The sequence below is a fragment of the Polyodon spathula genome, chromosome 26, assembly GCF_017654505.1.
Source record: "Polyodon spathula isolate WHYD16114869_AA chromosome 26, ASM1765450v1, whole genome shotgun sequence".
Taxonomy (NCBI): Eukaryota; Metazoa; Chordata; class Actinopteri; order Acipenseriformes; family Polyodontidae; genus Polyodon; species Polyodon spathula.
This window is the reverse complement of record NC_054559.1, coordinates 8436281-8451831: the sequence shown is the minus strand read 5'-3', so window position 1 is coordinate 8451831 and position 15551 is coordinate 8436281. Positions and strand designations below refer to the sequence as shown.

Below are 15551 nucleotides of genomic sequence, written 5' to 3'. Positions count from 1 at the left end.
CACATTAGTACTGTAACTAGGACAACAAAAAACTGAAGTACAAAGAGTTCAATTATCCATTCTTCTGAAAATAACTTAGTCCAGTGTTAGTACTTTGACCTAACATCCTCGTTCTTATCAACTGCAACTTGCAAAGTGTCCTTCACACAAATAAGCCCCTTTAAAAAATGCTTTTAAATGAAAAGCAGAACGCAATAAAACTCTGCTGTCAATAAGAAAAATGTTCCTCTTAGATACCGGTATGTCACAGGAGCTGTAATAGGAGCAAAATAGACTGGTCATATATTTAAATTAAAGGTCAGTGGAATGAATACAATTACATGGTCTATGTTGTTGCTTTATGGGGTTCATTTCACTTTGGAGTACGGCACCCAACATAGCATACTAATGAAAGCAGTATTTGGTTCACTGAGTGATGTTAGTGACAAGCAAGTTCAAAATATTTGCTTTCTGCTGGAAAAGAGCTCACCATACATACCAATTGTTGCATGGAGTAATGCAATAAGCAAAGCCCTTCAGCAAGTTATACTGTAATCTAAAACTGAACATGATTATGGGATACTGCAGCTTTAATTAGCAGTGCAAACATTACTTGAAGCCTGACATCTACATCGAATTAATAAACAATCGGCTATCTCGCTTCCATCTCCTGAGGGGTGAGAACTGTTCTGCATTAAAAACAAAAAAAGCAGCTTTTGAATTCATTGCTGATGAATTGTATAGCACATACTATGGTACTGTCAAGGGCACAGATACTGCATATTAATTATTATAGACAGGCAACTGAAATTCACCTCTGTACATTATGGTGCTTCAGACATGAACTGAAGGAGAATAAAATAGCTGGGATGCAATCTTTCTTTAGCTACCCCCCACCCCTCACTATGAGAAAACTACGAATCAGAATTCGGAACATAGGGTTAACCAGACCAGTGTCAGAAAGAGAAATATATATGATCTTATATATGATGTTTCTGTTCATGTGTCTACACCCCTGCAGTGTGTAATTTATCTAGCAGACAGTTAAAAAAAAAAAAAAAAAAAAAAAAAAAATGAAAATATTTCAACTTAACATCTTGCTACAACTACCAATATGCATGAATGTCATCTTCCTTTGCCATAATACTTGATACATCTGCGTTCAAAGCAAATCTCTATCTGCACACACATTTGCATGCTCAGGATTCAAGAATATGCCCATTACTTAAAGATAGCTTACTTTAACTGTGTACTGTATGTGTGTTTTATAACAGGGCATGTTATTGAATTGCTGCTTTCCAACTACACACACAAACAAACTCACATTCATCAATCAAGGTGCTTTTCATCTTATGAAAGAGATTACTTTAAAAGAAACACAAGATGTGATTTTTTTTTTTTTTTTTTTTTGTACAAAGTCAGTAATAAGTTCAAATTTACAAAGATATTATTCTCACGAGGGTTACAAATCAACTCCAGTCTGACAAGTTATGTGGAGTAAAAAAAAAAAAAAAAAAAAAAAGAAATAAAACATAAAAAGATGATTAAAAAGGAGTTCTCCCATCTTTCTCATGCTTGATATTCAATCAAAGGCACAACTTCATTAAACTGTCCAACAATCGTACTAGCCTACTAAATCCCCTCCCACGCTCAAAATATACAGCAGCCATACGGCAATTGCCATGGATGCCCTTCTCTGCAACGATGCCCCTCAAAATGTGTGTCCATTCACAGCCCTACATCAACTAGAGACACCAGTATTAGAAAGTGTTTGGAGCCAAACTAACATGATTATGTAATTTCTGAGTTTAGATTATGTTAAACACAGGAGAATATGTGCTATTAAATAGTCCCTCGTGATCGCGGGGGAAAAAAAAAAACACACATTCTTGCAGAATTTTCACTGCATGGCAAAAAACAAACGTTGTGAATTCGTCTTCAATGCTACCTACTAATATTGCTGTTAAGTGAACTAGAGCAACGCATGAACACAATGCAGTGAGAAGTGCATCAGGATTCAGTGCAAGCATCAGCATGAAGCGATTCATTATATATGCAAATAAGTACATTTATAAAATGGCTTGGATATATTAAAACGCCATTATTGGCTAAACAACATCACATAACCTTGCAGGAAGAATTTTCTTCTGCAGGCCATGGGTGAATCACCTCTGAAAATTTTGTGGATTTATTTTCTTTAAAGTCTGAAAATCTGTTTCTTTGGGCACGCCGATTTTTCCTATGAAACCCCGGACTACAATATAAAATCTGGGTGTAGATGGGTTGTGTTGGACCATAACAACGAATGGAGTTTGACACCCAAAAAAAAAAATGTTTAAAAAGTGAAATACATTCCAGTAATTGCAGCCACCAGTGTGTATTATAATGCAGAGAGCAGTTTTGTTCAGGCAGACTGATGTCTACCACTGATTTTAAAATTGGCTCATTGTTGTATTGACATTTTTGCATTTGTTGTGTGTGCCATGCTTCCCTTCTAAACATAGCTTTCATGGTCAAAATGAGGAGATTTTACTGTCATATAAAAGTGGTTCCCATATTTTTTGAAGAGAGAGATGAAAAGCTTGCGAGATATTTCTACTAAAAACTAAGTCGTATGTCTTCCAAAAAGGAGAAGAATGAGCTTTTAAAACTAAACAAAAAGGATAATTCATAATATTTATAAAAAAATTTTTTTTCCTTTTCGTTACACACTCCAAGCAAAATAGGTTCGACTTCCTTTATTAACTGACCGTGAAAAATAAGCATAATTCATTCGTTTATTAGCCAGTGAAATCAGTCGTCGGTCTCTTTACCAGTATATTACCGTTGAGATAGAATAAAGTTATATATCTATAAACTACTCTTCACCTTCTTTCAATCTAATTTAGTTCTCCCACATCGAAGGTCTTCTGGAAGGAAAATCAAGAGGGTGTAGTTCTCAGAAGCCTTTGTATTTTGTGTTCCAGAGTTCGGAAATTTTGGGTGACCGTAAAACAACCGTTTTTGAACCATTAACTATCCCCCCCCCCCATGATGTGGCCACTTTAAAATCAAAATGCCTCCTCTCAGCACTGAGATTAGACTTGGCAGCCACCATATAAGAATGGGTTTCAAAACTGAGATTAGACCATTGAAAGTAAAAGAACTAACACAAACAAATATACTTACACTATAGCAATGTATGACTTGCCAAAGGCACATAGCAGCGCAGGACCCAGATGACAGAATGGATTAATGTACTGTCTTAACAGCCCTTGAAGTGACCATAAATAATATCAGATCTGACAGATGTAAGGATTACAACCTAAACGAGTTCAGATGACCTCAGGGCTATTAGCTAATTTAACAGAAGTGTACAAGCAGAGTCCCTCAGGATCAGTACTAATTATATTGTCTCCAACAGGATAAGCAATTGGAATGAAAGAGGGGAGAATGAGTGGTCTCTTTTCTGGTAGCAGGGACAAGCAGAAAGGTGATTTAAAATAATCACGATGTGGGATGCTAATGTAAAAGTAGACTACATTGCAAAATGAGAAGGGGATATGTATATGGGGTCTCCTGGCTTAACTAGTGCCGAGTAGCTGACCTTGGAAGGGGGTCCACGAGGAGTAGGGCATTGGTCTGCATTTTTTGTTGTTGTTGCCGCTTAAGAGCGTCCAGTTATAGTACCTTTCCTCATTGCAATAACTCCCACAACAGCCGAGAAGAACTGAAGCAGTCACAGGGTCTTCAGAGCCCACCATCAACACAGTAAATACCCAGGGTTCATGACCAGTGCTTTTCCAGTAAGGGCCGATGTTGAGCTCCAAACAATTTTACCACCTGAACTAGGGCCAAAAGCAACGTTCCTTATGAAATCAAGCAAAGATCAGCAACGTTTCACAGCCAAGATGTGGGCCACCCTGACTGTGTGATTATGGTAGTGCCTTTACCAGGTGAGCCAATCAGGAATCCCTTAAGGAGGTTATTAAAGTTGCACTATGAACTGCCACTGGCACACACTTTACTTGAAAAAGCTGTGGGATTACATCTTACCAATGTTAAGCAATCATTACTTTACACTGTACGTGGCCTCATTAACATACTCCAAGCTCTCTCATAGATGTGATGTTTTAATTCAGTGTCTATTGACTCATTTAAATAGTCCCATTACACTACATCAGCCTAGTTACACTATTTCAGAAATACATTTTCACGTTATCTGGCAACAGTCACTATAAATAATAAAGTAAATTTAAAAAAAATGAAGAGCAAGATGCAACACGAATAGCCGCTTAAATAAATCACATCACCATAATGTCAGCTCAGGTTGATATATGCTTTACTACATGCCAGTTTGATCAAAATTATGTTTTACACAAGGCACAGCATTATTGCACTGCTGGCAATGGCCAGATTTTAATGAACAGAAGCACCACTAACAATTATTCCTTATACTATTGATTGGGACTACAGCCACACTCAGTTAGTTAACTGAACTCAGTTTTTTAAACACCTAAGCCTCAAACCTCAAACCTCAAAAACAGGTCTAATCAATTGACGTATATTCCTTAAAAGTCCAAGTGTCTCCACACACGATTTTGTGGCACTTCACAGCACATTTAAGCAAACATCTGTTTGTTATAGCTGTGTTTATGTGTGTGCTTCTCTGAGGAGAAAGAGCAGGGCAGCACTCTCAAGCCTCCATGCTTCTCGCACAGACAACCTCATTGGTGTTTTCAGTGGCAAATTACGCATTATGCATCAAAATCATACTGGAATCAAGATTTTATTAACCAGTTACCCCTTTGCCCTTGCTCTTCTCAAACCAGATTTTTATTTTCTTATAATTTGCTCCTCTACGGTGCTACAGCACTGGTATTACTTTTTCCATAAGAAACACTTTTTTTAAATTGATCCTGTAAATCTTGTGACAGGATATCTCATGAAGCACTTCTCATTCAAAACATTACGCACAAAACAAGACGAACAGAATTGGTCCCAAAAGGAAAGACTCAGACGAGAATTGAATTCCTAGCCTAAGCCCCATTACAGTTAATCCCTCTTGTTGGCAGTCAGCTCTTCTTGTTGCCTCTAACTCATTTTAACTTCAGCTTAAACTCTTACATAGGTAAATCTTCATGAATTATTATTTTTAGTGTCTAATTAACATCACATGACATTTAGCTAGACCCAGATGATCATTCGTCATTATAAATGTTAACCATTTAATGTCAGTTTGCAGTAAAGCCACGTCACAAAAGAATGAGGCAGAAGAGATGACATGATTGGTGTAAAATGTTTAAGACTTTCTCCTTTAATAACTCCACTTACTGCAACCAAAAAAAAAAACAGATAAATTAGTAACCATTCTTAAGTTATTCTTCTATTTCCCTATCGCTCACATGCCATCAAACCGCCTGTCTTATTTCAAATGGTCCCTTGAGAAATTTTTATCATCAGGATTGGCTGTGATTTTGTGGTCACATTTGACTTAAATACTGACAAAAAAAAGTTGTCAGTGTTTTCAAAAATGTATATTTATTCAGCAGTATGTTTTCCAAAACTAAAATGTTGAGTATTATAAATTATTATCAAGATACCTGACCAGCTTTGCATAAATGATGTTCAAAATATTCTTCGTACAACCGCGTTAGCAAGTTTTCCAACAAAGAATGACAATAGTTCCCAGAACCAATTCTAAAATGAAGAAAGTGATCATCTAACCTTGCGTTAAAAAGCGGCATTCCTAAAATAACCTGCTACCCTAAGGAACCAAAGTAAGCGGATTTCATTAATAGATTTATTTCAACCATCTTCTCAATGGTGCCTGTGAATGTATGCAAATCCAGTCATAATTTGGTTTAAAAATTCAATTTCATGGGATAATCAGACTTCAAAAACCTCAACTTTAGTTTCTAAATCAGATTTTAGCAAGGGTAAATAAACAATCGTATTTTGAAGGGCATATTTAACACAATATTCAGGCTTAGCTTGAGGAGATAATTAAATAACCTAAACCGCTGAAATCTTTTATTCAATGGAAGCGCCACGCACACCAACAGATACAGCACTTAAAAGTAAAACAATAGCCATGTATTATTAGACGTGTATACACTATGAGGCTGACGAGGGTTACTAAAAACAAAAAGACTAACTAACAGTTCTTTTTAGAGCTCAAGGTGGAAATGCTGAAAATATATTTATAAAATGTGGGAGGATATTGATTTAAACAAGACTTAAGAAAAAATAATCACTGAAGGAAGGTTCAAGGGGAATGGCTATTAACCTGTAATTTAGTCCTACAACCAAGATGTCGATATAGCCTCCACAGTAAGCCACAATGAGAAATCCTTAAACAATCATCCCATTACATTAACTATATGAACTGATCATCCCATTACTACAAACTATGTATCAGCAGACTAATTAACAGAACACTGTAGGTGGCTACTAACAGTTATTTAACCCTTACATCCCTGTGAATACGTACAACAGGATTTTAAAAGGACGTTGTTTATGAGCCCATAGAGTGGCTTGCGAAAGTATAAAACCCCCTTGGCATTTTTCCTATTTTGTTGCCTTACAACCTGGAATTAAAATTGATTTTTTTGGGGGTTTGCATCATTTGATTTACACAACATGCCTACCACTTTGAAGATGCAAAATATTTTTTATTGTGAAACAAACAAGAAATAAGACAAAAAAAAACAGAAAACTTGAGCATGCATAAGTATTCACCCCCACAAAGTCAATACTTTGTAGAGCCACCTTTTGCAGCAATTACAGCTGCAAGTCTCTTGGGGTATGTATCTATAAGCTTGGCACATCTAGCCACTGGGATTTGCGCCCATTCTTCAAGGCAAAACTGCTCCAGCTCCTTCAAGTTGGATGGGTTCCGCTGGTGTACAGCAATCTAAGTCATACCACAGATTCTCAATTGGATTGAGGTCTGGGCTTTGACTAGGCCATTCCAAGACATTTAAATGTTTCCCCTTAAACCACTCGAGTGTTGCTTTAGCAGTATGCTTAGGGTCATTGTCCTGCTGGAAGGTGAACCTCTGTCCCAGTCTCAAATCTCTGGAAGACTGAAACAGGTTTCCCTCAAGAATTTCCCTGTATTTAGCGCCATCCATCATTCCTTCAATTCTGACCAGTTTACCCGTCCCTGACGATGAAAAACATCCCCACAGCATAATGCTGCCACCACCATGCTTCACTGTGGGGATTGTGTTCTTGGGGTGATGAGAGGTGTTGCGTTTGCGCCAGACATAGCATTTTCCTTGATGGCCAAAAAGCTCAATTTTAGTCTCATCTGACCAGAGTACCTTCTCCATATGTTTGGGGAGTCTCCCACATGCCTTTTGGCGAACACCAAACGTGTTTGCTTATTTTTTTCTTTAAGCAATGGCTTTTTTCTGGCCACTCTTCCGTAAAGCCCAGCTCTGTGGAGGGTACGGCTTAAAGTGGTCCTATGGACAGATACTCCAATCTCCGCTGTGGAGCTTTGCAGCTCCTTCAGGGTTATCTTTGGTCTCTTTGTTGCCTCTCCGATTAATGCCCTCCTTGCCTGGTCCGTGAGTTTTGGTGGGTGGCCCTCTCTTGCCAGGTTTGTTGTGGTGCCATATTCTTTCCATTTTTTAATAATGGCTTTAATGGTGCTCCATGGGATGTTCAAAGTTTCGGATATTTTTTTTTTTTTATAACCCAACCCTGATCTGTACTTCTCCACAACTTTGACCCTGACCTGTTTGGAGAGCTCCTTGGTCTTCATGGTACCGCTTGCTTGGTGGTGCCCCTTGCTTAGTGGTGTTGCAGACTCTGGGGCCTTTCAGAACAGGTGTATATATACGGAGATCATGTGACAGATCGTGTGACACTTAGATTGCACACAGGTGGACTTTATTTAACTAATTATGTGACTTCTGAAGGTAATTGGTTGCACCAGATCTTATTTAGAGGCTTAATAGCAAAGGGGGTGAATACATATACACGCACCACTTTTCCGTTATTTATTTTTTAGAATTTTTTTTAAACAAGTTATTTTTTTCATTTCATTTCACCAATTTGGACTATTTTGTGTATGTCCACTACATGAAATCCAAATAAAAATCAATTTTAATTCCAGGTTGTAAGGCAACAAAATGGGAAAAATGCCAAGGGGGGGTCAATACTTTAGCAAGCCACTGTAAGTGTTACTTATTTTTGTATGAAAAAATACACACTCTGTTCTTGTGCTTCGCATCGTCAATGGTTTAACACAGTCTTTAATGGACAAACGTTGCTCTGTGAAAATGCGTCCATATGAACAAACACTTCAGCATCCACCGAACTGGTAACAACCAACGAATATATTTAAGCCTTTCTTGTTAGATTGGGAAATAGTTCTGCATTTCCCAAATTCGGTCAAAGAAAATTCACTACAGTTTCCTTTTGCATATAGTTGATATCCCTCCACTTCTGGTTTACAGTAAGAATCAAATGGGAGGGGTTCTTTATCCAAACTAAAATCATGTTGTGGGTCTAAAATCCTTACCTTCAGAAACTTGAGAGCTGGTTAAATAAAACATAGTTTATTCTCACCAGGGTTGTAGTAATGCTTTAATTTTTCAAAAACTTTGTGAAAAGTTTTTTGATTCTGCATCTGTGCTGTTCATCTCTTAAGCAAGTGCTCAATATGTATCAATTCTGCAACTTTTACAAAACAAGTGTGCAGCATACCCGGTGCATATTACTATATGCAATCTCTCAAATAAATATGTTGAGTTTGTTGTTGCATGCATTTGCTCTAAAATAGCAAGTCTCGAGGTAAGCTTTTTCATTAAAAGCATCAATTTCTAGCATGGCAATAATTGTCCCTTGTAATTAGGGGGTATTTTACAATTAGCTAGAATGTAATGGGTTAATAAATTATTCTTTTGATCAGTTTAGCTGGAGTGGCTGCACAGACATCTTGAGGTTTATGACTGAACTGTAGGTTAGTCATGTCGTTTTAACTCTCTTGTGAATTTCAGAGGGCTCTGGTAGAATGATTTGCAAATTCGTGCATGTACACCATATGAAGTACCTGTATGTACCAGTTGTTACCAGCTTCTAAAATATGGAAGGAGTTCAAAATGTGACCAAAAGAACTGGTTTTGTTTGCATTTCATGCACTTAAGAAAATATTTATTTCTATATAGTGCCTTTCATAGTGGACCACTATCACAAAGCGCTTTACAGAGGTAGGCTGTGAACTGTGCATTATATGCAGTCACTTACAACAGGATGGAACACAAGTAGGCTAAGTGACTTGCTCAGGATCACATAGCAAGTCAGTCAACCAGTGACCTTCTGGTTACAAGCCCTGGACCACTGCTCAACAAAAGGGTGACCAAAAGAATCATAGAACTCAGCTGTGTACCATATTTGAAGACTATCTCAATGCCTTTGGTATTTATCATTCTCTTATCGACATGACCATAGATTATATACTGTGTTGAAAGGAGCCTACAGAGAGTGCAAGATGATTGCACCCAAAAGGGTCACAAGTTCAAATCCCTTGTGCAAGTTGTACCAATGTGTGTATTGTGCAAAAGCTATTCACAGAATGAAATATGGTTAATCTTGTACATGCATCATTTCAAGCTTGCATTCTACACAATTTAGCCCCAGGATGTTTAACAAAATTAATGAATTAATGTTTAACATTATTAATCATCCAATTCCTATTTAGTCAATCCTCCAGTCTGCTCTTTAGACTTAATGAGAGTTATTCCAACTGAACAGTTATGCGCATGCATTTTTATATTTACACACACACACAGTGTTACATATATATATATATATATAATATATATAATATATATATATATACTATATAGATATATATTTAACGATTTCTTAATTGTTTTTCCAAGAATTCATAGAAAGATAGTTTAAGTTAATATAGAAAACTGTAACTGACTGAGAAAAGCAACAGCAATTAAGTATATAGGTTAATTTTAAATGAAAGAATATGCAAATTTATTTGATTCTTCTCTGCATGCCATAACAGAGCATAACCAATCACAACTCAAGTGCTCCACCTGGTGGAAGACAACACAAACTTCATTCTACTGCACTGTCAGTACGTCCAAGACTAAATGTTTTAGAAAGTATTGTATCTATGGAGGGATACGGTATCTCAAGTAATTTATTTTTCTTTTAGATTTGAGTGTACTAAAAAAATATATTTCATGTGTTTTCAGTTATTTTCCACACCCCCTTCATGGCAAGGATTTAATATTAACCATACAAAAAAGAACTTGTAAAAAAATGTAAAAATGCAACAGGCATAGAAATCCTAACATAAGCATTAAAATACTATGTGGCTAGATCAGAAAGTTTTGGAAGTCAGCAAGAGAATGTAATGTTTATGCCGAAAAACTATGTGCATTCATAGACAAGTGTAGTTACAAAATAAAATACAAAAAAAAGGTTTATTTAAATTGGAAAAGTGAAAAGTGGGAAAGGCTAATTTGTTTAATTATTAGTACAGTAGCCTCCACGTACAGGAACACCTCTTAAGAGAACACTTTTGCCCCATTGTAAAGGAACCAAGCTAAAGGAACAGGAACTTCACTTAAAATAACACTATCGTGACACCGATTTGTTTTGTATTCCGATTTCCACAAGTGCACCTCGGCTACAAAATGGCACGTAAACAAATGGTGAAAATTGTTCAAGTTCTTGACAAGGCGCAGAGCAATTAGGTGTTTTCCGTTCTGGAGAGTTGCTTCACCATTCTGTTATACAATGTGCATGTCTTGTATATTGCTGCTGCATTTAACAGGTGTAGCATGCTGTGTTAATTTAGCTTGTCAAGTTAGTTTATTAATGTTAGTCTGTCTGTACTTTATTATAGTTTATTAACATACACTTGCCTATTACTTTTCTCTCTGTTAATTTCATATGTTGATGCACGTGCCTTGTGACAAGTAATACATATTTATTGATTCACATTTTGTCTGGTGGCTAACTCTGTCTTAGAGAACACTTGATATAAAACACTTTGCTTGCTTCCCGAGAGGTGTTCTCTTAGCCAGAGACTACTGTTGTATTAGTATTATTACTACTAGTAATAGTATTATTACCTGATATTGAGTCCAGTAGCATGCTCCAAATTCTCCCAGGCTTGCAGTTTCATAACAAGTTTCTGTCAGAAAAGAAAAAACACACACAGTATTTACCAAGAACAATCTATTTGTGAAATCCATATGCAATCAAAACAAACTGCAACTGTGAATATGTTAAACTCCTGCAGAGACTCTCATCACCACATTTAACAGACATAACCCTTATCAGGAAGACATTTTATACATAACCATAAAACACTCAATCGTAAGATTAGTAGCAATGAAAGAAACAATGGGGTACACACACACAAACAATAAGGAAATGGGTTAGCATTGCTGGAAGGCTGAATATGCCTGTATGCATACATGTTCACTAACAAGCACGTAAAACAATAAATCTTTACTCAGAAATCTATATACTGCTAAGCATTGCATATTAACTTGTCTTGTCATTTAAATATGAGAAAGGTCCAGCATGTATTGTATCTTACTGTGGAAAAAATAAGAGATGTGTTATCAGACATAGTGTTAAATATTTGGTGGATTTATTTCCACTATAAATGTAATGACAATAGCAATACCAGTTACTACTTGGATCACAATTTATGCATTTTGCGTGATGAATCATATAACCAACTCTTCACCTAGGTCTAACTTAATTTTGCAATTGGGAATGTAGTTTCTCAATGACTTTTTTTTTCAGTTCGCTATCAATGCTATTAAATTATTTGATGCATATTAAAACTTGGACAAGACGAAGTGGGGTTCCCAAAGTTAAGACCTGCAAGGGGTATTTAGACTCTCCAGTATCAGAACACTTTCTTGAATCGGAACAAATTCAACAATTTAAAAACACACATACTGCATGGGCAAGTGAATTCAAGTCTACATATATGGAGGTTAGAATTAGCATAGGTTAACCTTATTTCTTTTCTACCCACACCTTAAAATGATCATTCCTAAAAATGGACAGCTGGAAAAATCCAGATTATTAAAAGTTTTCACTATCACAAGCTCATCATCTGGTGTAGTTTTATGCCACTTTCGCACACAAATGCCGCTACTGAGCAGTTTAAAAAAATATGTATTTAAAATACCCATTCACACAGCACGAAATTGCACAATCTATACTGGCATAATAAGTCATGACCCTTTCACACAGGCAAAGAGATCATGCGAGTAAAACTTTCAAACCTGTCAGTCAGATTGTTTTTATAGCAATGGCAACCGTAACAAAACAAAGCATAACATGGGGAAGCAACTTTAAACAAAAAAAAAAAAAACACATTAATTGGATTTGCACAGGGTCTGTGGCCCCAGATTCTACTACACACTTCAAAATGCTGCATCTGTTTCATAGCTGCCAATCCTAGAATAGTAATCCTGTAAAGTCAAAAATTCCCTAACTTCTTCCGGTCTCCAATTACTACCTCGTTCTTGATCAGCCATTGTATTTGAAAAAATTAAAGCACGTAACACAGACAACAAAAATACACCATACATCCAGTACACATGGGATGTGACTTTCAATCCACACCCACTACAGTGCTTCAACGCCTTTCACACAGGAGTCGAGAAGGTTCAGTGCCATCTCACAAGGTGGTTCAAAGACGGCATAAAATATGACAGTTCTGCGGCGTAACCCTAACCCACATCAGTGCCCGTTCTGAGCTGTCATAACTAGTCTGTGTGAAAGGGGCATTAGCATACCTTCTTTCTCTAGTCCAGGGATGTCAAACTCAATTTTACCAAGGGCCATATCTTAATTTAACATTTGATGCAGGCCACAAAACACACCTTTTACATATACACATGAATTTTAATAGGCGAGGTAGAAAACACGTGTTTATATTCAGTTTTTAATACATATACATGTACTTTACATTTTATCTATCTTACCTAGTTGCTGCCCTGTGCATTCTCATTTATTGAAGAAATCTAGCGCCTTTTTCGAGAGACAAGCGTGTCGGTATTTGGATTCATGTTTTGTGCTGAAATGATCTTTAGCACGGAGTGTAGATGCTTGTCATTCAGGTGAGATCTTTCAGTGGATTTATTAATCTTCATCGGTGAAAACAGCTGTTTGCAGAAGTACGTACTGCCAAACATTGACATGACGCATGCAGCCTGAATGCCGAGCTGTGGGAATGTGGCTGGAAGGAAGAAAAGAAAACGGGTAAAACTGCTCAGCCGAGACAGAATCAAAAAAACTTAGCCTTCAGTGCACTATTGCACTGCAATTCAATAAATTCCATCTGGATGTCTTCTGGTGCAGTTTCCACATCAACACCAAATGGGTTTGAAAAAAGCTGGAACTGGAACTGCTACTTGCGAAAATCTGGAAAACGGTGTTCAAATTCCATGCAACACTTTCTGTTTTGCAGCAAACGCACTACCAGGAAAAGTAAAATCACAGAATCAGATCCAGCTTGGCACGTTAGGAAATGGGAAAGGTTTCCTTGCTGCTTGTGTTTTTCCCCACACATGTAACTTTAGCTGATGCGCCTTAACACTGTCATACATTTCAGTTATGACTTGTTTAAAGCCTTGCAGTTTCACCTTTAAATTGTTGAGCTGTTCGGATATATCGCTGAGAAATCCCAAATCACAGAACCACTTTGAATCTGAAAGCGGTCCAATTTCTTTCCCTTTACCATGAATGAAAATGTCTATTTCTTGACGAAATTCAATGAACCTAAACCAGCGAACTTCGGTGTGGTGAGGCAAATCACCATATTGAGCATTAAGCTCGTCAAGCAACTTTTGGAATTGCCGATGATTCAAACCTTTCGCCCTGATGAAATTTATCGTTTGCACAACTGTGACCATTGTGTGATCCATTTTCAGCACCTTCCCACATAGCGCTTGCTGGTGGAGAACACAGTGGTACATTACAAGTGTCCTTGCAGTTCACCTCCTGCACACCAAAGCAACAAGCCCATTTTTTCACCACACATGGGAGGCACTCCATCTGTTGTTGTCAATCCCTTGTAATTTCATGTTGTGTGCACACTTCAAGCTGTTGAAATATAGTTTGCTGTGGTAGTGAGGTGCATAGCTGCAACATCCAAAAGCTCTTGGGTGATAGTGAAGTCTGCATCAACACCCAGGATAAAAATAGATAACACAGCAGTATCAGTAACAATCTCATCAACACAAGAGTAAAAGGCTACAAAATCGCTTGCTTTTTAAGTGAGCTCTCGAAGATTGGAAAGCAAGTTCTTCCACTCTTTCAGCCACAGTATTTCTTGAAAGTCTGACATTTGAAAACACATGGTTTTTCTCAGGGCAGACTATTTCTGTGATTTTAAGCATGCAGTCTTTTACAAAAGCACCCTCAGAAAAGGGCTCTGACAACTTTGCGATTAACACAAGATATCTTGCTTTTACTGCCGCATCCCTTTCACTTTTTTCCTTTTTAAACATGTTCTGCTGTAAATCAAGGGTTCTTTTTAATTCGGCCAGCTTTTCTTGCCTTTGCTTTCCTTCAAACTCGCCATATTTCTCTTTGTTTCGTTTCACAGTGACACCTTAAATTGAATCATTTCATCACCACAAAACTTCCCTCACATACCAAGCAAACTTTTTTTTTGCTGCTCTACAAATAAATATTCAGACTCCCACCTTTCCTGAAACAATCTGCCTTCCTTATCAATCTTTCTTTTCTTGGACATTGAGAGTATTACTGTTTTTGACGGCCAGTAGGCGACAGTGTCGAACTGAAAACATGCCATAAGCACCAAGCACGAGATACGATTGGCTGTCTCTTGCGGTCTTCTGTTTCTTTAGCTCTGAGCTTCCCGCTACTTTTCTGATGGCTGATAGGATTTGGAGTTCTTACGTGTAATAACCCAACAGACTCAAACTGGGCCGGGCCAAATTACACTAATGAATGAACTTTGCTTGAGGCCGGATAAAGTATCTCCAAGGACCGTATTCTGCCCGCGGGCCTGGAGTTTGACACCCCTGCTCTAGTCCTTAAATGCAAACTAGTGAAGAATCTGATCTCTGCGTTCTGAACACACAGCAGGGTGGCAGAAGGTCTGTCCTCTTTAGTGACGAGGTGTGTGAACCCTTGAGAAGCTGGGCAGTGGATTCCAAATCTATCATTTACACACAGAAACCAAGAAGTTAAAAAGGGGCTGACTCAAGATGAGGACCTATCTGTAATACAAATAAAAACAAAACTAGCATTTAGCCACCTGTTCCAAAAAGCAGAACCTAGAAGACATGAATCTACTTTGAACCTTACCTCTTTCCCCAGTTCCAAATTGACCATGTCTTTTATGGTGTTTTCGTAACGCTCGAGTTTCCGTCGCATACCCTCCATTTCCTCCTTGAGAAGAGTGTTGTTCTCCCTGGTTTCTCTATCAGAGGGTGTAAACAAAATTAACTTTAAACTTAGAGAAGTTGAGGGCTCCCAAGTGGCGCATCCAGTAAAGGCGCTCCACGTGGAGTGTAGGATATGCCCTATAGCCTGGTGATCGTAGGTTCGAT

At 37.6% G+C, this 15551-nt stretch overlaps 1 protein-coding gene across 3 annotated transcripts in view; it reads right to left on the bottom strand.

Moving 5' to 3' along the window:
* mad1l1 (mitotic arrest deficient 1 like 1) overlaps positions 1-15551 on the bottom strand; it is a 246114-nt gene that overhangs the window by 224889 nt on the left and 5674 nt on the right. For all 3 annotated transcript variants that reach the window (XM_041229834.1, XM_041229836.1, XM_041229835.1), the window contains exons 8-9: positions 15307-15421; positions 11073-11134 (exon numbers count right to left, since the gene is read on the bottom strand). In XM_041229834.1, the coding sequence (XP_041085768.1) occupies positions 11073-11134; positions 15307-15421 (177 nt within the window). The remainder of the gene's footprint in view (positions 1-11072; positions 11135-15306; positions 15422-15551) is intronic.